This window comes from Branchiostoma lanceolatum, chromosome 10 (genome assembly GCF_035083965.1).
Source record: "Branchiostoma lanceolatum isolate klBraLanc5 chromosome 10, klBraLanc5.hap2, whole genome shotgun sequence".
NCBI classification, from domain to species: Eukaryota; Metazoa; Chordata; class Leptocardii; order Amphioxiformes; family Branchiostomatidae; genus Branchiostoma; species Branchiostoma lanceolatum.
In genome coordinates this window covers 9,581,287-9,605,770 of record NC_089731.1, presented here as the reverse complement: position 1 = coordinate 9,605,770, position 24,484 = coordinate 9,581,287, and the positions used below count along the sequence as shown (strand labels likewise).

Below are 24,484 nucleotides of genomic sequence, written 5' to 3'. Positions count from 1 at the left end.
TGTAGTGGTATATAATGTCTTTACTAACTTTGGAAGTTTTGTAATGTTGTGTGAGTAAACGATAGTGGTTTGCTATAGCTAGATACATGTACTCAGATGTTTCCTGATTATGGTAGTTTCAAATCTGTAGTTTTAGACAAATATTTTGAGCGTGCAGTGAAGTGTTTTACTAGTGGAGCAATCATCAATCTCAGTAAAAGAAAGTACAAGGAAAATTCTACTACATACCTTGCTTTAATTTGACGTGGTAAAAAAGTCTCTTATAAGGTACATGTATGACAAAAGACAGCAAACAGAAAGTCTTACAAATGTAACAGCAGCAGTTTACAAAAATATCTCCCTCAACATGGAGCTCTTCTCAACATGTGGGCTGCAAAAGGTTCTTATGTTACAAGTTGATGTTTGGATTGATTCTTGGTTATATGAATAAAAGGGAAATGTAATGTGGATAAAATTCTTTGGCTACCTTTCCATTGTATCAATGTCTCCTTTCTAAAGTATGCACCACTTTTAAACATCTACATGCAGCTATAGATACATACAAATATGATTGTAACATATCCTTCAAGCAGACTTTGCTGATTTCCAACATTGGATTCCTATGGGTACAACGGTGTAATACCGTATAAAGGATCAATAAGGGGAGGGGGGCATACATAAATATAATCACCCCTATACTGGACTTGTACTGGAATACCACACTATGACAGGAAATTGTGGAGATGCAGCATGGTTGCTCGAGTTTAGATCAGCTATAAAATGTAAGAAGTTGTGACACTTAGAAGTTGTGTACACCAGTATAATCGTAAAGCTATATCCAGGAGTTTGAATAATTATAGCTTTGTGGCATAAAAGGCTCATACATCTCATTTGCTTTCTATTTCTGAGAGCCCATGGCAGTTGTTAGGCCACCTTAGAGGAACTGCTTACTGTCTTAACGTATAAGATAAAAAATTAAAAGAGCATACAAATGATCAACTCATCTCTAAGTGATAGTCAAGCCAGAACTCTCTTTTCCAGTGTAAACCAAAGTCACCAGATTTCTAAGGAGTAACTTCACACCGTATCAGAAAATACAAAATAATAATAATAGTTTTACTGCAACTAATTTATACAAAACCTGCCTCAATATAGGTCAAACATGCTACTTTGCTGTTCCCTATAAATACCATACAAATTCATTTGTTTTTTTTTAAAGAAGAAAATATAACAAGTAGAAAAAGTGAAAAGTGCTTTTAAGAAATCTTTGTAGATAACAATCATTCAGTCATACAAAGGTGAACTTCCGGCAGATTTCTTAGTATCTTGCCATTCTATGAAGAAAGAGACTTGTACTAAGTTTGTTCATACTTCAATATTTTATGGTGGGTTCATTTTGGCAATAGGAAATCTTCAAAATGTAGGTCACATGCCAACTCATCATCTGTGCCCTGTACAGTATATTTACACTCCCCTTCAACTTTGCCATTCTTAACCAATCAAAGAGCCCTCTTTTATATCTCACATGAATCATCCAGTTTGTCACACTTATATCAATGCACTGCCCATATAGTTTTGTAGGTAATTGTATCTCAAGCAAGCTTCACATTTAGACATACCTAACTGTCCCAATCCCTTGAAATACAAATACTCTGACAATTTCCCGTAGTACTGCCCGTGATGGTGCATAGCAAAAAAATAAAAATAAAACATCAATGTTGCCTAGCAGCCCTTCCATTGGTCAGGCCCCTACCAGAGGAGGCCTGAACTGCCAATCACAGCAAGGGATTGGATAAAACAGGCTACAATATTGTCCATTAATATTCTATGTTGATTTTAGTAAAAATGCCACTGATTCAAGAAAACAAGTGCTGCCTTCTGTAGTTCAGTAGCATTGCAAACTCAAAGCAGAAATGTACAGAGGTGTACTGTCACTGCATGCATCACTAAGGATACACTAAGGATTTCTTTTTTATCCAAACGTACACATGATTTACAGCAATGCCACAATCACAATCAAACATTGTAGAGAGGATAATGTACAATGTCATATGATGTTACTGTAGCCTGGATTCCAGCATTGTTAGCTTTGGCCCACTGCCCAAGATCTGCTAGCCTGCCTGCAGATCTTGGGGGTGGGCCAAAGCTAACAAGGCTGGACTCCAGGCTAATGTTACTGTTGCAAAGTATCACAAAGTAATACAAAATGTGTGTAAAATAATGTTCCCTTGAGTGGATATGGAATGAAATCTCTCTTTACTGGAATAGGCGTCCATATTTATTACATTCTTGAATTAATCTCTATTCACAGATAAAAAACAAGTTTCATCATTCTAATTAACGATACTGATAATCATTGCACTAATAGTTAATACAAAGTTAGTCACTTAGTTTACATCATCAAAAACTTTACTATACAGGTCAATTCTAGTAATCCAGTCACCTAGAATGGTCATTGTTACATACATTATAAATCTTCTACAACTAAAGACGTGAACATTTTACCAATAAGAGCAGACCAGGTAGGTTGAGGATGGATGGGGTCATGTTTGGAGAAATTCTGCCATCAGAAAGTTTCCAAATGTACAATTACATTTTGAAAAAAAGTGCAGCATTTATGGTTGACCTTGGGTTATGGAAATTATCCCATAACCCCCTCTCTCACATAATCCTGGTCCCTCCCCTTAAGAAAACTGGATATTTTTCTGTAAAGTATGGATAGGCCAGAATTGTGTAGGTCAGTGTCAAGTTTCTGTTGTTCCCTGTAAGTTTCTGTTATGTACATACACCTGTCAATGTGAATCCTAAAAGGGGGTGCAAATACATGAAGGGCATTACACAGGGGCTCTTACTAATTGCCATGTATTCATTTTACAATGGAATCAACATGTCTTTTGTGACTAAGCTGCTTGCACTAATATAAAAAAAAGTAATACAACGACTGCACCCCCTTGTATTTGTGCCCCTAAGGATTCACATTGACAAGTGCAAAACTGGTCACTAAATCACAATCTTTTATACTTTAACATTCAATATAATCTCTGACACATAGTAAAAACAGTCATCACAAATTTTTCCCTCCAATACAGTTAGGCACCATGAGACTGAGTTCCCTTGTACATGTATATGAAACTGTATGTACAGCTAGGCCTCTATGCTGCAGTCGCTGTCGTCCTTCACTCTCCCGTTTGCGCCGTCGTTGTTGTTGAACGCTCGTTGCGGTCTCCTAACGTTCCAGTGGAGGCACTCGGCAAGACTGTCAAACCAGTCACTGATCTGATCAAGCTTACAAATTGATGGAATCGGGAACTCAGATGTGGTGATCCTTACACTGTAAGACCAGAAATGGAAATTGTTAATAAATTGACATGAAACAATTTCATTTCCATACGAAGATCAGTGTGTTGAAATATGTGTGAGTTACAATGGACATAGTAAATGTTTTGAAACTAAGACAAAGCGGTTGTTTCCACGCACCTGTCTCCCACTTTAATCTCCTGTCTGTTTCTGCCGTCCAGGGAAACCCAGGCGGAACCTCTGGACTCTGGGGAAACCATGACCTGGAGATAAAAAATAACAAATTTTATTAAGCTAAAATATTGCTAATCCTATAAAATCCTTCATTTTCACCATTACCAAGAAGCAAAACCTATATGCTAGAATTGTACCAACATGTGTATGTTTGTAAACATGTCTATGTTGGGACCTGTACTTAGCTCACTTAGCCTAAATGCACGGTAAAGGTTTCATTCATTAAAAAGTCACAGAGATTTGTCTTATGTGCATAGTGTTGAGGGCCCCTGTAAAGTCATGAACAGCCAAGATGTTGTGTTATAGACAGCATATGACCCTTGGCCTGCAAGCTTACATATACCAATCTATCTCCATTTATATATCTGTCTGTGTATCTGTATATGTCTAGATTCTGTCAAATGGAATGTTCCTGTCTTCATCATAAACATGGTCTATCCATGAGTTAGAAAAGGGGCATCTAGTCCTCCCTACCTTAATCTCCACACCAGCGGGAACCACGATTGGTCTGAAGGAGAGGGAATGTGGACAGATGGGGGTGACCATGATGGCCGGCACGTTGGGATGGACCATGGACGCTCCCGCGGCAACCGCGTAGGCCGTACTGCCGGTGGGGGTGGACACTATCAGACCTGCAGGTTAAAAAATAACACTTTACATCTGCTTGTAATAAACTCTTAAAGTCAAATATTTCCATGACTATACAAGTTGTGATGGAAGTAAAGATATGGTGATAAGTAAAAAAGCATGCTGAATCAAAGTTGAACTCAAAATTGCCAACAACACAAAAATTTGACCTACCACTGCTCACCGAGTCACATGTTCTATCTGCATAATGTGACCTCACAGAAGCAGTGCATTGCTCATTCCTTGACAAAGACTGGAGCTGATCAGCCAATCTTTGTGTTGGCAACTCAAAGTTCAACTTTGATTCAAAATGACGTCTACCACACAGATGAACTTTCAAGTGAAGAAAGCATGCTTTTCAAGAAACTTGAAGTAAATGACATTAAAAATTTTTACAAACTGCATGAAGCAAAAATGGCCAAGACTGGAATGTCCACATGATATTCTCTATATGTCCCTTACCATCTCCCTGTACTGAGGTGACATGCCTCCCTTCCAGATACAGGTCCAGGTGACACAGGTAGGGGGAGGGGCCTCTGTCTATCACAACTTCATTTAGCACCTGAATTTTCTTTGGCTTCTCTATACTGTTGATGTGGGAGTCACATTCAGCATCTGTTATCACACACTTCAACCTACTCCTTAGGGTTAGAGCTGCATGACCTGCAAGAGAGAGAAGATTTCTTAAAAACTAACCATGACCAGACATTGAAACAGAACACTCATTGTTTTAAGCCAGTCATCTTAATAGTCTTATATTATAAGGCTTGTGCATGATTGTACATCACCACTAATTGTTTTGTCTGTAAGTTACGTCTTGAAATGTCTTCAGACTCAAGTGTCAAGTGACAAGTGTGTTTGAATCAATGTCCTTCAAATGACTTTTCGTTAGAAGATTCAACTCTGACCTACCTTCTAGAACATGGTTGACCTGTGATTTAAAGTTGTCAAACTCAAAAGGTGTGAGAAAACCCAGAGAGCCCATGTGGAATGCCATCACAGGAGGAACACTGCCCTGTTGAGTGTGAAAGAGATGATAGCATGTAAAAATGTTATCATAATATAAAAAATTCAAAAACTGCACAATACCTCAAACCTGAATCTAACTTTGTAAAACTTATACATGATTCAAAATTCTGATCACTTTTATGGTGAGTAAGGGTAGTTTATGGGATGTCCCTATAGCTCAACTGGTAGCAGCCTCACAGTTGAGCTCCTGGATTCAATTGGTTGGTAACTGGAAGACCCTGCTCTAAATCCTTGGAAGGGCATCTCAGTTACACCCATTGTTCAGAAGGAATGTAAAATGGTTGTCCCATGTTTGAGGAGGTGCCTTGAGCACGTAAGAGGGGAAGGGCTAGCAACCCCTCCCTGTAAAAATACTGCAGTGAATAACAGCAATGGCAATTTACATCAATTGTTTGTTTGTTTGATTGTTCATGTGCTAACAAACCTGGAACAGTGAAGAGGCCCACAGAAGTGTACCATCTCCTCCCAGACAAATGATGAAGTCTACTCTCCCAGACAGATCCTCAGTACCTAGAGTGAAAGGGGGAGGGGGGCATTGGTAAGGAAAATTGGTTGTTCCAAAATATTAACCAAAAGGCGTTGTCAGAAACATGAAGTATTTTTATCGAAAAGTGGGTCAATAAGGATGGTTGATTCAAAGTATAGCAACCCTGGCTGTCCACAATACATATCATTATGCTATTTGCTTCAGTTTAATGTTTCTAAAAGTCAACATTTCTACATCTCTATTCTACAAGCTAACATAAAGCAGAACATACCTTCTTTGAATGTGTTGAGTTTCTGTTTGATGGGTTGGAAACCGGAGTCATCTGCGATCATTTCGTCCTCCAGAGTGGAGACTTCCACGTACACCACCATTCTTTTCTCCTGCAGGAACATTCATTTGTTCAATCAGTCTTTATCTATGACCATTCTTTATCAACAAACTATTCAGCAAAGCTATACAGGATAACACTAATTTCCAAAAACGTCTTACTAAGGATTACCTGATTGTTAGATTCTCAACTTGATTAGCATCCTTAAGTTGTTGTTTCTTAATACATGAACCATCTTAGGAATCTTTTAAAGATCTGAGCACGAAAGTTATACTTTAAAGCTTAATTAAGTATCAACAAGACAAAGTACATTCTACAGAGTACATTCAAGAATCTTATCTAGTAAATAGCATTCATTTCAATACTTATTCCTTTGAATGAAGTCCCCCTCTCTTAGAACAGAGAGACCCTTTTATTTTCCAGGCTGTTTATAATATGAAATCACTACTCTCCCTTCCAGTTAACATCATCTATGCAGTTACTACTAAAGCACCAGCACGTACAGTCGCACACAGAATGTTTAAAGTCGCATTTGCGTATTTAAGATAAATATCCCGTATATAGGTTCACACAGTTGTGTCCAAAGATATATCTTATGCAATTGGCCATTACTCTGATGCAACGTGGACCAAAGAGAACAAAAGAGACTCGGTAGCTGTAATAGGTTTAAATAGCGAGCTGATCACCGTATGGTCATTACGTTCTGAACAAGTGCTTGAAGCACCTTACCTGCACCAGCCATGTGACCAGGTCCATGAAGGGCTGCACCACGGAGCACTCGTGGATCTTTTTGATGATGAGGACACTGAGCGGGGGTTTGTTCCAGGTCAGCCGCTGAGACAGGGGGTCCTGCACGTGCCTACAGACGGGAGATTTCAAGTGTCATTTGATTTTAACTGAAAGAAAAATTGATATTTTAATAGGGAACAAGAGTGCAAACCATCAAGGTTGCAGAGTTTACCTCGGAGGCTACATGTAGCTGGTAAACAAAGTTTCGTATGTTTACCTATTAACCTATACAAATGTGTAAACATCACAAAAACAAACAAGGTCTTAAGGTCTTAAGACTTCTTACATAAATGGTCTACTGTGTTGTATCTTACGGGAAGCAAATTTTCAAATGATCTAACCTTAGTTAGAAAAACTGTTGTAACCTAAACTATTTGTTTCATTCAAATCTTTAGATTTAACTCGAAGACCAGTCCCTTAACAAACTTGCTAAGAACAACACATTACTTTTGTAACCATCCCTAAATTGTGTTTTCCTGACAGCAAAAATTTTCTAATCAATATTTCCATTTCTAATTTCTGTGCTCTTGACTTCTTGCAAGCTGGTTAAACTACACTAACATCCAACTTTTTCATTGACCAAAGCTTAATAAGTACTGGGAAATGTAAAAGGATATTCGCTGACACAATGACAACAAAATTACACTGTCGTTGCTAAGCAAACTGAATCTAACTTCCATGTTACATCACAAACACAACATTCCAAAATCAATCTAAGATTGGAATATACATGACTTACGTAGGGTAAGATTTCTGCGGAACTTTCATCCCGAGACAGTGCGGCATCGTTCAGTTCACCCGTTGCAAGTAAAAATCTGACTAACCAAATCCAAAGTGCCTGTGACACGGCATTCTACACTCTGACAACAAACTATGATTCAAATACCAAAAACGACATGACTACCGAGTACAAGTACAAAGAGGGGCTACAACACTTCCTCCTCAGTTCAGCTGGATTCCAGAAAAGACCAGTTTTACCAAGAAAATGTCAAAGTGACCTTTAAACTCAACACCGGCATAATGTAATGGTCCAAAGGGCACTTCTCACCTGACGTGGGGCATACCAAAATTTTCTGACAACTGAAAAATGTCAAAATGAGAAGCTGCAAAACATGGTTCAGATCCTAAAGTTTTCTTCACTAAACTTAAGCTTGGCTTACTTTTTAGATGATTACACTTCTATTAAAAACATGTAAACTTGGAGTTAGCTGTCAAATATGTTTCGTAAAAACATGCCCCCATTATGTAAGTGGCATGTCCCACTGAACAAAAACCAACAGGTGGATTGGTCACATCATGATGCAATGATATGTGCTAAGCACTGCTGATATAGGCAATACAAATGCATTTTACTACATAGATAGTAACACTGTACTAACAGGGAGATCCACTCTTTTATTGAATCAGCGAAGTTTGGAAGAAAAACCTCTAAGTTGCTCGCAAACAGAGTAGTGCACATTTTCTTCAAGCATGACAGCATTATTGACATAGAGGACATTGACCCCACCCAGTTCTTCAGAACATTCTGGATTTTTTTCATCAGATCTCACTGTAATCACAGTAATGGACTGTTTTAAACAGCTGTCAGCTCCTCTTTCTCAGTATATAAAAACAAAAAAGAGATAAAATGACAGGATGTTTGGTGATTCTAACATCCATTAGTTTTGTCGTACAAATAAAAACAAAACTGAATAGCTGGCACTTTTCTAGTCAAGAACCGAGCATGATGGGTCAAGTGCTAATAAATGCCTTATACCCGACCCGTTAATGCCACTAGATTGATCTTGTTGTTTGGGAAGGCGACCGTAAAAGTTATCCCAGGATTCTATTTTTGAAGAGTGACAAGTTTCCTAATGGTACTTTGCATGTTCCAGATGAGAAAGAGAAAGTTGTGTACTTTCAGTAAATTATTTCACCCAATTTTCATAAGATTCTTTTGCGGAGTTTCCGTAGCATTTAGTATTTCTAGCATTCTAAGAGATCTATATGGTAAAAAGATAACGCTTTTGTAGGTAACAAACATTTCCACTTATGAAACTTTACAAACACTGCTCAACATTAACCTGCAGCCTGCTAAGGTAACCGTTTGGCACCAAATTTGTATTGGTTATGGGTTTGAGGTAGCAGGGAGAAGGTTATAATTAAAAGATGTTGGAGTGCGAAGAGCATATTTGAACATAATTGGCTTGAAGAAGTATGAGAGCTATGATTTTAAAACAAAAAATTTGTGGATATTATAAAATGCATTTTTTGGGACAAAAGCTGATTTCAACAGATCATATCTTATCAACAATGGTACAGATGATAGGAAACTTCTTTGAGGTCTAGATTTGTTCTTTGTACACAAAGAAATGGTCCACTTACCTGGGAGACCCAAGAGTAGCTCTTAAGGGTGCTTCATAAGGCTTTACCTGCATGCCGCAGCAAAAGCATGCTTTCACAACCATCATCGCAAAAAAAATTAGATTCACTTTTGTGATCTTGGATTATATGGAAGTTTTTCCCCACAATCTTTCTCTTGCAAAAAGACAATTTGTGAATAAGTCAGGAAAAATTTCCTGAATAGGTTAAATAGCAAATTTGTCTTGATGTGGAACGAAACATTGCAGCGTTTACTGTTTGATGTTCTGAGGTTTTAGCTGAAGAGCAAGTAAGTTGTCCTTTGACATTAAACACAGGTGCTTTTGTCAGGTCTGTTTCATGCCATATATGGTGACTCACAAAATTTTAAACATGGGAGACACCATTCTAAAACTTGGGGAAGGAGGCAGTAATTTACTTTTCTAAAAATTTTTCTAACCGTTTCAAAACCTACTAAGAGAGGGGCTACCTAAAGTTTACCATACGAACAGTTTCTTACAGTACAGCCTATCTGACAGTAACAGTTAGGACCAAGATAATTCATTGAATCCATTTACAGTCAAACCTGCCTAGGCGACCACCTTTTCAACGCGACCACCTGGCCATGGCGACCGCTTTTTCTCGGTCCCGAAAATTTTCCCCATAGGCACAAGCATTAAGCTGCCTGCCCAAGGCGACCACCCGTCCAACGCGACCGCGACCGCCACGAATTGGGACCGCACAGAGCACAATCCCTGCCCATGGCGGCCGCCTAATTTTTAAGCGTGTGGTGACATCAGATCATTTTGCTGTCGGATTTCACGGAAATGTTTTCAAGACTGTAAAGGACAAAAATAAGGACAAAAAAAAATATGGAATAGCAATGTTATAGCATCGATTCCTCCATGAAGTGTTAAATAAAACGTTCCCCCTATAAACATTGTAAAGACAAATTTTTGTGATGTTGTTGTGCCTATCGTAATCTTATAGTTTAACGCAAACTCAGTTCCGTTTAAACTCAATTTTCAAAACGAATACGTAGTGCATGGCGTCAAAAAGTCAGATTTCACAGAAATTACTATCTATTTCTTGTATTTTCAACAAAAATGTGTCTGTGTCTTGCTAAATTCCGCCGAAAAATGACTTCGCGGTGGGCAAAACATCGGGAGAGAAATGTTGTTCCTTGGTCCCGACGCCATCTTGGATTTGGGGCGGCCCGGATTTGGCGTACCGCTGACTTTTCTAAAACACGATGCTTTTGTGTATGAACATTTACGAATACTCAAGTTATTGGTGAAAATTAAGATTCTTATTTTCGTTTTATTCCCATGAATCTCACAAACTTTTATTGGACGCTGTGCGTTCTGCTGCACTGACTTACCTTTCGATGCGGTCTCACAGAGCTTGGCGGCGCGACGAAATCACACCGTTCCGTTTTCATCTTTAGTTGTCAAAAACTTTTTGACCTTTTCATCCAGCGGTCGGCGCCCTAAAAAAGGCTGGGACAAGCAGGCGTTTTCTAGGGATCTGTCTTAGTCCTTAAAACTTCGATGATGTGCGTGTGTGTGTGTACTATTTAATGTAACATGTGAATGCGGGAGGGCGCTGCAAGATCATCGAGGCAACCATTGTTTTGTAGTAAGAATTATGACGAAAATTTGTACACGATGTAGCGGTATACAATTATTACATCGATAACGGAAAATGCAATTTTTTTAGGGTCTTTCTGTCAATCAGAATTGAACCTGGTGGGGGTCATGCTGTCTAAATCCACATAATTTTCCATCCATTTACGTACTGTATTTGAAAACCTCGACCTGGAAACATGTGAGTGGAATCCTCTTCATGGCGACCACCTGTCCATCGCGACCGTTTTTGCTCGGTCCGCCGGGTGGTCGCCTTGGGCAGGTTTGACTGTATATCTTTCTTAGCCATCCTCTTAAAAATTAATGAAACAAATGCAGTTTGAAAGGAAACTGTTAGGGCTGAAAAAATTGCTTTCTAATTTCCTTGTCAGCTAAAGTCTGCCAACAAACAAAAATTTTGAAAACAACCTTGAAGGAAATAAATACAGCCTCAAAGACTCTCTTACCTATGGCATTGCCTCTCCATTGACCAAAAATCATGAAGATCCAGCCATCATTTTTTCAATCATTATGGTGACAAAAAAAGCCAACAGCTATGCAGCATATGGAAACAACCTTCTTCGCACAGATAATAATTCATCAACCCATCAAGTCTTGACATGCATTAAGCAACTGTATGAATAATTTATGTTATTGATGTTTTCTCTTTAGAAAGATTTATTACCAATAGGTAAATTGTAGTGGCAGATCCAGGTTAAAAATTGATAACCCTAATATTAATTTCGAATAGTCTAACTGTCTTATAAGGTATAACACATTGACCAAGACTGATTTTTTTCAATGATTGATGAAATTATCTGAAACACTTATCAATAATGAAATCTTTGACTCCAAGTACTCTATCAAAAGTTATTATTCTTCAAGTTCAAGCTTATAAGAAAATACATGTACAACATTTTCCCTCACAAAAATTTTTTGGTGCCACACTATCATGATCTAAAATTTGAAATAGAAATCAAAGGACCACAGCTTAAGAACATTAAGAATATTATTATTAACATCTCCGTATAATAATACTTACATGTGAAAATCCTTGGCTATCCCAGGCATGGTCCTCTATTTCCCCACTTTCAAACTCCAAAACCTCTTTCAATAAAAACCTTCTGATGACAATGTCTCTCTCTCTCATACAGGGTTTGACAGTGTCCTGGCAAGTTCGCTCCTATACAATGCCATGTTTTCCTCTCACCAACAAGGGTTTATATTCGATGTGGGACTCCTCACTTTTGGTCAACAGAAAGGTTGGGCCACCGTGACATCATCAATTTCATCTCATGAATATTCATGACGGCTTGGCCTTGTCCTCTATTGGCTTGTTCAACCAATCACAGGAAAGGATAGAGATACGAATTGCTTCCTCATAGTGAGTCATGACTGTGAGTTGACGACTGGGATGTGGTTCTCATTTGCACTGTTGCATCACTTCTGAGAACTAGTACTGAGTAAAGCAGCACCCTGATATGTCATGTGTATTACTGGGACGTCCAGACATCCTGTTCTGTTGCTGTGATTACAATTTCTAATGTAACACCACTTCTGAGAAGGAAGCTAAAGCTAACCCCTATCAGAATCTCTACTACTTGGCTTTATGCCAACTACATTGTAGTTTGTAAATTCAATTTCTGTTTTCCTTGTTGTTAGCAGCCTCTACTAAGGACTGGTTCTGGTGAAGAAATGGATTTTTCTTTCATCAATTTCTATGTATCTTACCCTACTTTTACAATGCATGTCCTGCCTACAAATGCCTTAAGAGAGTTGAAACAACATGAAAAAGCACCTTTCCCCTAAACCAACCCAAGCCAACCCAACCTACCACGTTGATATTTTGCATCAATATTTCTTACTCAGCAATACTGGCTACAGAACTTAAACAACAACATCCAAACAAAGTGCAGACATGCACACAAAACACATAAACATACAGAGTATATCATGAACAGGAAGTATTACTAGGAAACTGGGTGGGCAAACCCTTTCTGGCTCACTTCCAAAAATTCACCAAAGATATTTAGGGCTACAATATATTTGATCATTGCATGTACATGTGCAGAAGGCTTCAATGAAATTTGAATTTTAAAAAAACAAAATATATATATATAGTCAAAGCAATCAATAAGAAAAACAAAGCAAAGAGAGAAAACTTCTGTAAACCACCCATTGCCTTCATATGTTTAACAAACCAGCCACAATAAGATGTAGTTATGGCTTCTACTTAAAATATTACTCATATTTGATATTTACATTGAGTCATCATCATTTCTTCTTTCTGTCAAGCACTCGAAGACAATTCACCCTGTCTGTAGTTTTTCTGCTGAAGAAATTACCCTCTTATTTGCAAAACAATAGATAAAAGATGTGCTCACCTGAGCTATTTCAGACGTACATGTAAGACCAGTTCTTCCAGGTGTGGTGTTATTCTCTGTGCCACTTATAAGTTATAAACAAATTGCTCCTTGGGGAAGTATCTAAATGTATCAGTGCAGTACTATAATGCTAATTTCAGTCTAAAGACAACAACACCAAAACCTAAGAAACAAACTATTCTGTAGTCCTCAGTGAGAGACTTTCAAACAGAACAAAAATAAGATCAGAGGAGTAATCTTCTGAGATATTTTCTCCACTGTTTGTAGTAGTTTATAATTAGGTCCCCAGAATAGCAAAAGTCACATAATTACGGTTGACAGAAGTTAAAAATGAAGTCTCAGCAAGACATCAAATACAGTAGGCTGATTTATTTTAGTCGTGATACCAACGACAAAATTTCTTGATTTGCTCTAAAGATGTCACAGGATCTAAAGATATATGTATGTTTGACTTTCTCTCTACATTGGTTACAACATTACCCTGCAGAAAGGAGTGAGGGTTTATATCTATATATTGTAATGAATGATACTGAATGTGCGGCATTCTGCTGTCTATATGCCATAATACTATCAGGAAGTGAAAACATGACTTTTGACTACAGTCACCTTTCAACCCTAATACTTTAAAGATCAACAGATAAATCAAAGCTTTGTAAATCTACATACAATAACGGTAAATGTACCGCATTCCTATATCTAAGTAATAGACTACTAGTATATGTCTTGAGATGATTTGCACTCGTAGCCACAGAAATTGCAGACCAACATTGACGTACTGCGAGCATGACTGAAGCTGGAATGCACTTGAACAACCACTAAGTACTACCAGTACCTCTTGCATTACCATACTCTCACTATACTTTATTCTTAAAGGACTACATGTTTATTTTGCTCACACCTGTTATGATATGACAGAAACTGCAGGTAAATACTTACATGATGGAGGCTGGATTCTTCTGGATACAAGCCTTTGGCCCAAATGTTGTTGTGGGACTGGGACCATGCAGAGACCTTGCACGCCTACAACAGGAAAAAAGAAAACACGCTAATTCAAGATCTAAATCCCCTGAGGCTATATTTAACATGCCTCAAAAAGGGGAGAGACTACTCTTAGCTCAATTATTCAAATGACACCCTCAAAGTGTGCTTCAGATGCCATACCGTAGTTTTAATTTTGCAAACATTCTGATGACGATTTCTACTAAAGTTGGGAGAGCATGAAACACATATAGACTAGAGTGTACAAATTCAAAGCAGTTAGACAACTTTGCTGTGTCTGCCCGAGACCCTGGGAAGACAAGATAATCAACTGTCAACAAACCGACCAATCAATGAATCACAAGAGTTGCCACAACAATAGTTTTTGTGGGTGAAAGTTCAACAGGTCAAAGGTAGCACAATCACGGTTGGTGCATAGTACTCATAGTGTTGCGCCTGGTGGTACATAGTGTCATTGCCATAACTGGCAAGATTTAGGAGGTATACTAGTGTGTGTGTGTGTGGGGGGGGATTTGGGCTCTCAGCCCTTTTGAACTTGTCATGACCTGATGATGATGATGAGCCTTTTGGTCAACAGTGTAATGTAATGCCTGAATGTAATGTCTAACATTCCCATGACACCTGCATTTTCACAATTGTATTATGTATTATGATTATGTATGTATGTATGCATGTAATTTGTATGTATGTATGTATTATGATTGTGTTTGACATTGACTTGCTTCACAGCATCCGGAAAATTTAGTAAATCTATAAAATAAGTGTTAAGAGTAATATTCATGTAACGTTACATCTCTCATAAGTGTGTTATTGTGCTACATACATCAATGGTTAAACCACATATTGTATTAGTACTTACAAATAATCAGATTTGCTTCGCTGCTTCCTATGGCATGCAATGGAAAGGAAGGACAGAAATAAAACCTTGAGTTAAAGCGTACAAGTTAGACTGTTACATTTCCGTACAGGAAAAATTACTGATCTTTTATTAAAAATGAAGAAAGACGTGCTTATCTGAGTGATCTTTGCCACTGAAAAACTAACTGACACGCTATGGTGAAAACAGTAATACTTTTGACCTGTTATATGCAGGCAAAAACTAATTTTAGGTTCACAAATTATTTAGAGAGATCCAATGCTGCAAGCAAAAAAAAGAAATACAGATAAGTTGTAGAATTTGAACCCTGCAATGTTGATGCTGGTGTTGCAAATTAATTTGCCCTAAAATTATGGTTCGTTTTCCCTTGTGGCAATTCTTCTTCTTTAATATATTTCACGAATCTGGGCGTTTTCCCACATACGGGAGTTGATGTGCATCCTGTGATGTGCATCCATGTTTTCCAACGATTTCACTTCCCTGTTGGCCAGAAATTCTCTTAAGGAATACATTACAGAGCTTTGGAACATCCACACAAACCCACCATGACAGTTGAGTGAAATGGAATTCAACAATGAAGAGCGGTCTAAACTGGAGCAGTCCTACCTGACCGAAAATTCTACTCTACTCTACTCTACTCATTACATATCACTGTTAGTGCAGGAAGTATGCCTTAGAATTTACACAAGTACATGAAAGTGCAAATCCATATTGTGTCGAAAGGTAATAATCTGACAAAGAACTCAATTGATAGGCACACCCATCATCTAGTGGCAAATAAGAAGCACCAAACTGGAGTCAACATATCTTTTCGACACGTCTGAAGGATACCATCTCAAAGTACCGTCAGCAAAAAAAATCTCAAAGCAAGTCATGATGATGTAGGACTTCAAAGAAAATATTTTCTAAACGCCAAGTTACCTGAATCGGGACCTCTGTAGCGTCTCTGATGGCGAAGGCAGCTCGTCTATCTTCTCCATGATGATTCTAGGGGGACTCCTTGGTCAAAGGAAGCAAAATCTGTGGACGAGAAGGCTGGAAATTTGCCGAATTTCTCGATTTTCGGGATAAGTAGGCCAGCTAGTCTGTCAGATCGACATCACACCACCGGCTGGTAACCTAAGACCTCACTTACTTCCGGGAAATGGGGCATCATGGGATATTGATTAAACCTGCACTTTTTACTTATCCCGCTAGGCAGCGTACCTAAGCAGTCACACGTGTATGTTCATGGTATGTGTAAGTTTCTCTCAATGTACACATGTAATGTCGAATGGAAGTTATTCCCGAATCATCTGCTTTCCGAATAAAGGTTGAAAGAGTTTCTCATGAGAGCAAAAAATCTTGTCATACTTTTGGATTTGCAATTTTTTTGCAACGATTCGGATCTCGCGAGATGTTGCTGTCTACGAGATATCACGAGATGTCGAAGAGACCGGAAGAGAGTCAGGATCATCAGTGAGTTTCATCCAAATCGAAGGTTTCACTTTCGCCTTTTCCTTACATATGCAGGTGCTTCGCTCACGCATGAGTTATCTTGATACATGCAGTTCTTCATGAGAGCTTCTCAATTTTGGAAGATTCTGTTTTAGATGTGTATGTGGCAGAACATAGTGTTGACATTTGCAAAGGCCCGGAAGCAACATGTTCTGGACTTTAAAACTTGGTTTCTTATCAATGAATTATTGAATTAAAAGGGGGCCTTTTGAATATTTTAGTCATATATAATATGACAACATGTATGTAACGTGAACAACAACTACTGGGATTCGGTAGGGCCTTGACCAAGCACTTTGACAACCGTATCGTGGGTTGGTGGATGGCCACTCCTATATTTGTAGAGATCAACTTCATCATCATGTGTTGTGTTGTGTTGGAAGCACATGTTAGAAACCCTACATCTCAATTTGTTGCTTCATATACTGTTAACTTAACATGTTATCCTTAAATCACAGTAGTTTATTACCTTCGCCAAGAAGGACCTAGGTTATATTTTGGTTAGCGTTCATGTGTGTCCGTGTCCTTGTGTGTGAGCACGATGACTTTAGAATACCTTTATGGATCATCTTGATATTTACCTTTGCTAAGAAGGTTATGTTTTCGGGACTGTGTGTCTGTCTTTCTGTTTGTGTGCATGGTATTGATATTTAGTATCTGAGTAGGTCTTGATGAGACCTTAAGTGCTTAGATTTTGGTCTCCCTAGCAACTTTCTAAGGTACTGCAGCAGAACTTCTGGTTTTGATATCTCATTTACAAGCACAAGAGGGAGAGAAAGAAAGCATTGGTCGTGATTTTTGATTGGTAGATAGCTCTTTGAAGGGTCCCCTAATGTTAGCAGCATTTCTTAACTGCAGGGCTGGGGCCAATTTTGTTTCAGAGTTTGAAAGAGAATTGTTAACTCAAGCAGTGGCTGATTTTCGTTTGTAGACAACTCAAGTAATGATTTATATAATTGTATGCTAATCATGAAAATCATATGTTGATATTTCTAGAAATAAAAGAAGATGGCCTCCCGGGGAAAGAGCGAGACAGAAAAGTTGAAGCAGAACCTTGAAGAACAGCTGGACAGACTGGTGCAGCAGCTGCAGGACCTGGAGGAGTGCAGGTGTGTTAGGCTGAGGAAAATAAATGTTGTGTTTCCGGTCCCCCCTTCCAACCCTAGGAAAAACCTGCCGACTCTTACCTTTTTTTGGTCGACCGCTGGCAAGGGACATGAAACTTTTGATCTAACATCTAAGCAGTGAAATTGAAAAAAGACTTCCGGTATTTCAAACTTTTAGCACTTTGATGTAAGATTGTGTAGTGAACATGGTACGTCTGTTTTCAGTTTATTAAGATACATTTGTATGTGTTCTTGTATGATGTATATCTGTATGATTATGATATGATGTTGAAAATACGAGTGCTTTAATAGTGCATTTCATTTCTTAATTGCTTAACTGTATTTGTTTGATCACCTGGCAAAAATGTAACAAGAAAATAGAAGAGAGAATTCCTAACTACCAACCTTATTTCGTTTTCAGGATCATAACCAAAAACACATCATTTTTTTGTTAGGTCTTACTGAGTCGGATGCAAATGTAACCAGATGGGCCCAGCTACACATGTACAGACCATATGGACCCAGTGATTTCAATTACCCCTCATTGTATGTACCTGATCAATAGGGCTGTGACAGATTGTGAAAATCTGGAAAATTTTGTTTAGCATAAGCGTCCAATATTTTGTCCTTCTGTCACAAGCATTTTACTAATTTTTAGCTGTCTATTGAAATTTATGTTTTTTTCATAATTACCACAGAGCAGAATTATTTTCTCTCCACAATCATAATTTCTGGTCCATCATATATGTATGATTCTCATGCTATGTACACATGTACATTTATGAAAGAGCAGAAGCAACTGCTTATCTGTATGTTATGAAATTATGATCCAAAACCCTGTTATGACACATGCTGTATTTCAGGGAAGATTTGGATGAAGATGAGTATGAAGAAACAAAGAATGAAACCTTGGAGCAGCTGAAGGAGTTTAGCAAGACACTGGAACACATGGTTCAGGGAGACATGACACTGGTGGACGAACTCAATAGCATGCAGCTGGTAGGTCAAAGTTCAAGGTCAAAGATGAGTTTGGAATGTTCTGAAGAAAGAAGCAGAAGTTTTGCCTTGTTTAAATGGAACTGCAATAAGATTTGTTTAAAATTTGAAAATTAGTCCAAATAGCCATGGTCATATCTTTGTAATGCTTGTATATCAACGTTTTTGTTGATGATTGGATTCTATAACATAAAAGTATATGTTCAGTGTGAATTTTCAGTCTTCAAGCAAGTTCAAGGGATGGAAAAAGTTGCTGATGATACTGACTGATTCCTATGTATATGTGTATGTTTCTATAGGCCATTAGAGCAGCTATCAGTGAAGCTTTCAAGACCCCAGAAGTCATCAGAATGTTTGCCAAGAAACAGCCTGGACAGCTCCGACAGAGATTAGCGGAGGTAAACATTCAGTTGGTCCAAATCATTTCAATTTTGTGTCCAAGCCTTAAATATACCATGTATTTGTATGTTGACAGATTTACTACTATTTTGCTGGTTTTTTTGTGTGATAATCTTTTCCTTCAAAGATGCATATTTTGTGCTCCTGTGCAATGTCCTTAACCCTCACACGTACATTTGGGGTCCATGCAGACCCCTGTACTATATGCTTTTGTATAATATTTTCAATATCATAAGTTGGCTTAAGGTTGTTATCACTCCCAAGGTTGCCACTCCCCATGCTATAGATTATGACAGTTCATGTAAAAACACAGTCTCTTTCGTGGATATGATAAAAATCCTGTTCTTTTGTTCATCCTCCACAGATGGAGAGAGATGCGAAGGTAGGCAAGCTGCCCCCGGATGTGTACACACAGCAGAGGATGGAGGTTCTCATGGCCCTCAGGAAACTGGGCGAGCAGGTAAGAGGAGTCACTAACCTGTGCAGTCAAGTTCAGAAAAGTTTATGTTTTAGAGGAGTTAAAAGAAGTAGTATAATTAAGCATGAAATAAACTAGCAGTTCCTTCACTGTTCTTGCTGTTTCTGCTGAACACCATCCCCACACAGGTACAAAAACTTGTCAATTATAACAACATCTACAGTCAGGTAAACATGCCTATTCTATGTGTTGAACACTATCAACACACAGGTAAACATGCCTGTCCTTGGTGCTGAAAACCTTTTACACACGGGTACACCTACTTTTCCAAGGTGCTGAACACCATCAACACACAGATAAACATGCCTATTCTTGGTGCTGAATACAATAGACACACAGGTAAACATGCCTATTCTTGGTGCTGAACACAATCAACACACAGGTAAACATGCGTATTCTTTGTGCTGAGCACCATCAACACACAGGTAAACATGCCTGTCCTCTGTGCCGAACACTGTCCACACACGGGTAAACATGCCTGTCCCTGGTGCTGAGCACCATCCACACACAGGTTAACATGCCTGTCCTTGGTGCTGAGCGCCATCCACACACAGGCTAACATATCTATCCATGGTGCTGAACATCCTACACACACTGGAAAACATACATGTCATTTGTGCAGAACACCATTTGCACATGTAAACACACTTGTCCTTGGTACAGAACACTATCTCCACACATACGTTTGACACTTAACACCATCCACACACAGAACAATTGATAGTTGATATATTTCACAACTTTAATCTAGCTTTCGAGTTGATCATCAATGCAGCTTCAGCTCAGTGAAGTAATGATTAAGAATGCCTGTCACATTTGCCATCTTCAAACCCTTAGTACAGCCGTACTTAATGAGATTATTATTCGTAATTAGCTTTGAGCATGATTTGACTTCGTAATTAACAAGACTTCCACCCAACTTAATGCATGAGGGATGTTTTTTGCGTTCATAATTGTAAATTATAGGTCGTAATCATAATTAATTCTTGCCATGCATACAAATCATCGCTTTCATTTGTTAGAATTTGTTTACTCAGGATTTTATTCGTAATTCAGAAGGGAATTTCATGATTACTCTTTCATGGTAGGTCTGTAATTTTCTATGTGCTCCAACTTGAAAATAAACTGAGTCTGGCTTTTTAATTCTTGAATAAATCTCCAGCTGTAGTTATCATATATGGCTTTTCTTTCTTCTAATACATATTTCAATATTTTTTAATGATAGAATATGAACATCCATAGCTTGTCAGAATATTGATAAACAATTATTGAAATTCTGTTTAAAACAATAAACAATTATCATGGTATTACACCATATGGAAGGGACAAAATCTACCAAAGTTTATCTAGATTGACAGAATTTTGTTGCAAAGATTTTGCTCTACATGTAGTAGGCCTGCAGGCCTCAAAGAATACAAATTACTCTCCATGTACATTTTGCACATGACTCGGGAATACTGAATATCATCTTATGTCAAAAGGTCACCATTGGGATTTGGGTGGTTACCTACTGCCCCAGTTTACCGGTTTGCACTGGTATCATTTACACTCCAGCGCTGTATGCCAAGGGGCACTACAAGGGGAAAAACTACCTTGCCAATGGCCTCCAGGATGTCACCTGACCTTGCCCTTGACTATAAGTCACAGGCACACGTACACATACCCACCAACAACTAATCATCTGCCATTCCAGGCTCTAATAGGTCACTGCCTGGCACATTTGAAGGGCATTTGAAAATGGATTTTTCCATAAAATTACCTGTTCTAGTCCAAAGAAGAGCCCAAGAATTTGCGCAAATATTGATTGGTTTGAAGATTGGTTGCTGATTGTAGCACAGACCAACATCAAAATGTTCTGAAGAAGGGGCAAAGAGAGTATTTTGGGATTACGGCGTGTAGCCCGCTATTCCATTAATTATGCTGTAACCTTTACAAGTTCATTACTTGGACTGGAGCCTACAGTACGGAGTACATGTAGGTTAAGCATAACGCGAAATAAACTCAAAACTCTTTCACTTTCAGATTTGTTGCTGTTGAATTAAACATTCTTGGAACATCTAGAGTCCAACACTTGGGTCATCATCAAATCTATGGTACCATTTAGACAATTAAGTGTTGTTAGCTTTGTTAACTGTACTAAAACATTTTCTTTGACAGCTAAAACCAGAGGAAGCAAATTTCCTGACCACAAACAGTAATGCAGCACTCAGCCAGTTTGAGAAGGTGTCTGAAGACATGGGTAGGTTACAGGTTAACTTGTTTACCAACAAATACTAAAGATCAGCACTATTTCATTTTCCAAAAAAAGTTTCTTTTTTTTTTCCTTTGCTGCTATTTTTTATGCTATATTTTTAGAACTCGGCGTAAGCAAGCGATTTTTGAAACATAGAAAGGGTGCAACTTATATTCTGAAAAAGCAGAAAAAAGTTAATTTTCATTGTGACAAATGGCAACCTGAAATTATCAGATTGTTAAGCTCTGTAAAGCCCTTTTTAGTTGCTTCTTAGTAGACAGATGTGGGAAACAGGTGTGCCTCATGGGCAGGGTCAAAGGGTGACCTTGCCAGCTGACCTTCAACCATTTAGCTGGTGACCTATGACACTTCCTGTTGTAGCTGTCACATGTGTCCACTCTTGAGTCTATAATTATGTTAGATGTATCTTTGTTAACCTCAGTTGCCTACCTCTTGATTGTGATTGTGCTCCCACCCTCAAGAAAAAGTTGTGTATGTTATATTGTGTAAATCTTTGAGTCTAAAAGTCATAAGAAATAGGGTTTAGCATTATGTTAGATTTTGATGTTAACATTTTTCTTATTATTCTTTTCTCTCATATTCATTACACGATGTATGGTCATCTTAGCATTTATCCCCCTGGGGAATGAATATGCAATAAAGATTATACGTCAGCTATAATCTTCATAAAGTTAACATGGTCCAGTTTTCATATCTAGCATTTCATCCACCATCAACTTGCTTTCCTGAATGATGAAAATTAATCTAAATTCATAGCTGTTTCCATGAAACCTTTCATCTGTTTAATCAAAAGACCAAACGATTGAGTCAAACAAAAAGATGCTTAACAAGGGATCTGCAAACCACAACAGTCACAAATCCACAGTCATTTCCTTTCCAAGTACAGTATTACATTGGATTCATCTAGAATAGATATTGTGGGATGTGTGTGAAAGGGATAGTTCCTGTAACATCATTCTTCAGTGGTTAAAAATATCCACAAGCAAGATCATGTAAGATATTGTAACAAATGGGCATTATATAATCATCTTGTGTAATCTCATTTTAGAATGGACTTGACACAAAATCCTATACTCCTGTTATATAATATGAAATACTGTCAATACCAGGGTGGAAAACTCTTCCTGTCTTCCATACAGGTGCGGGGGATAAGCTCTTACAAGTTGCCGGTTCCCAGGTGGCAGCAGCCGAGAAGTAGAACAGCCTGGCCTGTGCTGTTCTAGAGGGAAGGGTGGTGGTGATTGGAACAGCTGTGTTTTTGATATCCAGAACCAATTGCTCCCAGGATACTCAGCTTTTGTTGTCAAGACCAAGCAATGTTGGTGCTGAATGTATAATCTTTGGTGTATAATCTTCTTGGGTTTTCATGTATACCTTTAGCTAGAGCAAAATTAATGTTTTTTGAAAGGGTATGCAAAGACTTTTAAGATCACAAGAGGTTGTTGTCATTATAGTGAATATCAATTCTCTGCCATCATAGGATTTAGTACATTCCTGTACCCATAACTTAGCAGAAAGACTTAAGAGAAACACTTTCCCTTCTTTTAATGTCAAGAGGGGACAGAAAAAACATTTACTCCCTACCCTTTTAATTCTAATTATAAGCATTGGCACATGCCCACATATCTAATATCCTTTTACTCCCTTCCAATGTTGCAGAGGCTTTAGAATTCCTGACTGACATTTCAAAAACTTTTCAAATGGAGTAACCTAACTCTATTATAGCTAGGTTCCTTGGGTGATACAAGTTTTCCCCAGAATGCTGGGACACTTATTAGTTTGGGAAAAGAGTTCATGTCTAAGACCCAAGACGGTAGACTTTCTCTGTGCAGCTACTGATAGATGGTTAGGAAGAAGTGAAAAGGAATGTGCATCCATAGTCTTCAACTGTTTAACCTTTAGCACACTGAAGTAGCCATTTGGCGCCCCGTTCTCTATTGGTTACATAGTTAGGCAGCAGGGAGAAGGTCGATATGGACAAGAAACGCAGACATTACATGAGCTTCTATCTTATCATAACAATTATCACCATTATTGAGATGCAATATTTGGCTTTCTATTTGTGCTATTACAGTATTTCATATCCTAATCCTTCTAAGCCTGCTTGAAGATGTATTGTTTTTGTCTTGTAGCATATCTCTTCAAAATAAACTCGAATTTTGAAGAAAAAGGCAGTACAAATGTATGTGATTTTTCCAGTCTTATTGCCAGATAGACCTAGTCAACATCTAATTCCTCATGTCTAGACTCCATGCAAATCCAGCTCTATTTCTAGGATAACATTTCTGTTATACTGCAGAGGAAGGGCCATAAAGTACCGCCCACCCTGTCATTCTATCAGCCTCATGTTGTAAAATTTACCGAGTAATTTTCCCAGTCACTAGTTGCTGATGAGCAGAAGTCCCAAGTGATATTCAACATGGTTGTCCAATATATTGAATTGGGAAACACAGTGTTAGATGCAAGCCAATTCAATTGCCAATGTTTTTGCCCACCCATTTTCTCTCTTAGCAAAATACTATATAATTGCAGGGCTAAATTTTGTCTGTGAAACAGTAAATGACAATGCTTTATTTCAGCTAAGTGCATTTTTCAGACCCACTAATTTGTATCCGCATTTACACTATCTTTGATGAGGCGATTCAGAACATAGTTGTCTTAATACTAAATACAATAAAAGCCTAAATTTCATATATTACAGGAGATACCAGTGGGTTGTATCATTGCTAAATTATTATAATCATCATCTGGTCGTGACG

At 38.2% G+C, this 24,484-nt stretch overlaps 2 protein-coding genes across 8 annotated transcripts; one reads left to right on the top strand and one right to left on the bottom strand.

Annotated features, from left to right (window-relative positions):
* Window positions 1–215: 215 nt before the first annotated feature.
* LOC136443729 (NAD kinase-like) lies at window positions 216–16,130 on the bottom strand. Of its 5 annotated transcripts, XM_066441076.1 has the most exons (11): window positions 15,917–16,130; window positions 14,978–15,004; window positions 14,056–14,139; window positions 6,711–6,840; window positions 5,925–6,033; window positions 5,591–5,676; window positions 5,050–5,152; window positions 4,600–4,800; window positions 3,985–4,142; window positions 3,457–3,539; window positions 216–3,310 (listed from the first exon to the last, which is right to left on the bottom strand). In XM_066441076.1, exons 1-11 carry the CDS (start codon window positions 15,973–15,975, stop codon window positions 3,124–3,126), a joined length of 1,227 nt encoding a protein of 408 aa, XP_066297173.1. In that variant the 5' UTR covers window positions 15,976–16,130; the 3' UTR covers window positions 216–3,123. The 5 variants fall into 5 exon arrangements, with proteins under 5 accessions (XP_066297173.1, XP_066297174.1, XP_066297176.1 ...); XM_066441077.1 differs by lacking the exon at window positions 14,978–15,004 and having other exon boundaries at window positions 15,917–16,129; XM_066441079.1 differs by lacking the exons at window positions 14,978–15,004; window positions 15,917–16,130 and adding an exon at window positions 14,281–14,415.
* Window positions 16,131–16,329: 199 nt separating this feature from the next.
* LOC136443296 (protein LZIC-like) lies at window positions 16,330–23,884 on the top strand. Of its 3 annotated transcripts, none has more exons than XM_066440479.1 (7): window positions 16,330–16,453; window positions 17,489–17,601; window positions 18,462–18,597; window positions 18,894–18,992; window positions 19,358–19,453; window positions 21,629–21,710; window positions 22,865–23,884. In XM_066440479.1, exons 2-7 carry the CDS (start codon window positions 17,501–17,503, stop codon window positions 22,921–22,923), a joined length of 573 nt encoding a protein of 190 aa, XP_066296576.1. In that variant the 5' UTR covers window positions 16,330–16,453; window positions 17,489–17,500; the 3' UTR covers window positions 22,924–23,884. The 3 variants fall into 3 exon arrangements, with proteins under 3 accessions (XP_066296576.1, XP_066296575.1, XP_066296577.1); XM_066440478.1 differs by having other exon boundaries at window positions 16,367–16,475; XM_066440480.1 differs by having other exon boundaries at window positions 16,407–16,507.
* The last annotated feature ends 600 nt before the right edge of the window (window positions 23,885–24,484 follow it).

Bases quoted from the DNA above. Each gene is read 5' to 3' on its own strand.
- LOC136443729 (XM_066441076.1), bottom strand. From the start codon at position 15,975: ATGGAGAAGATAGACGAGCTGCCTTCGCCATCAGAGACGCTACAGAGG. The intron at 14,140-14,977 runs GTAAGTACTAAT...TTCCTGTTGTAG, and splicing joins CGAAGCAAATCTGATTATTT to GCGTGCAAGGTCTCTGCATG. The intron at 3,540-3,984 runs GTAGGGAGGACT...TTTTATCTCCAG, and splicing joins CCGCTGGTGTGGAGATTAAG to GTCATGGTTTCCCCAGAGTC.
- LOC136443296 (XM_066440479.1), top strand. From the start codon at position 17,501: ATGGCCTCCCGGGGAAAGAGCGAGACAGAAAAGTTGAAGCAGAACCTT. The intron at 17,602-18,461 runs GTGTGTTAGGCT...GCTGTATTTCAG, and splicing joins CAGGACCTGGAGGAGTGCAG to GGAAGATTTGGATGAAGATG. The intron at 21,711-22,864 runs GTAGGTTACAGG...TCTTCCATACAG, and splicing joins GAAGGTGTCTGAAGACATGG to GTGCGGGGGATAAGCTCTTA.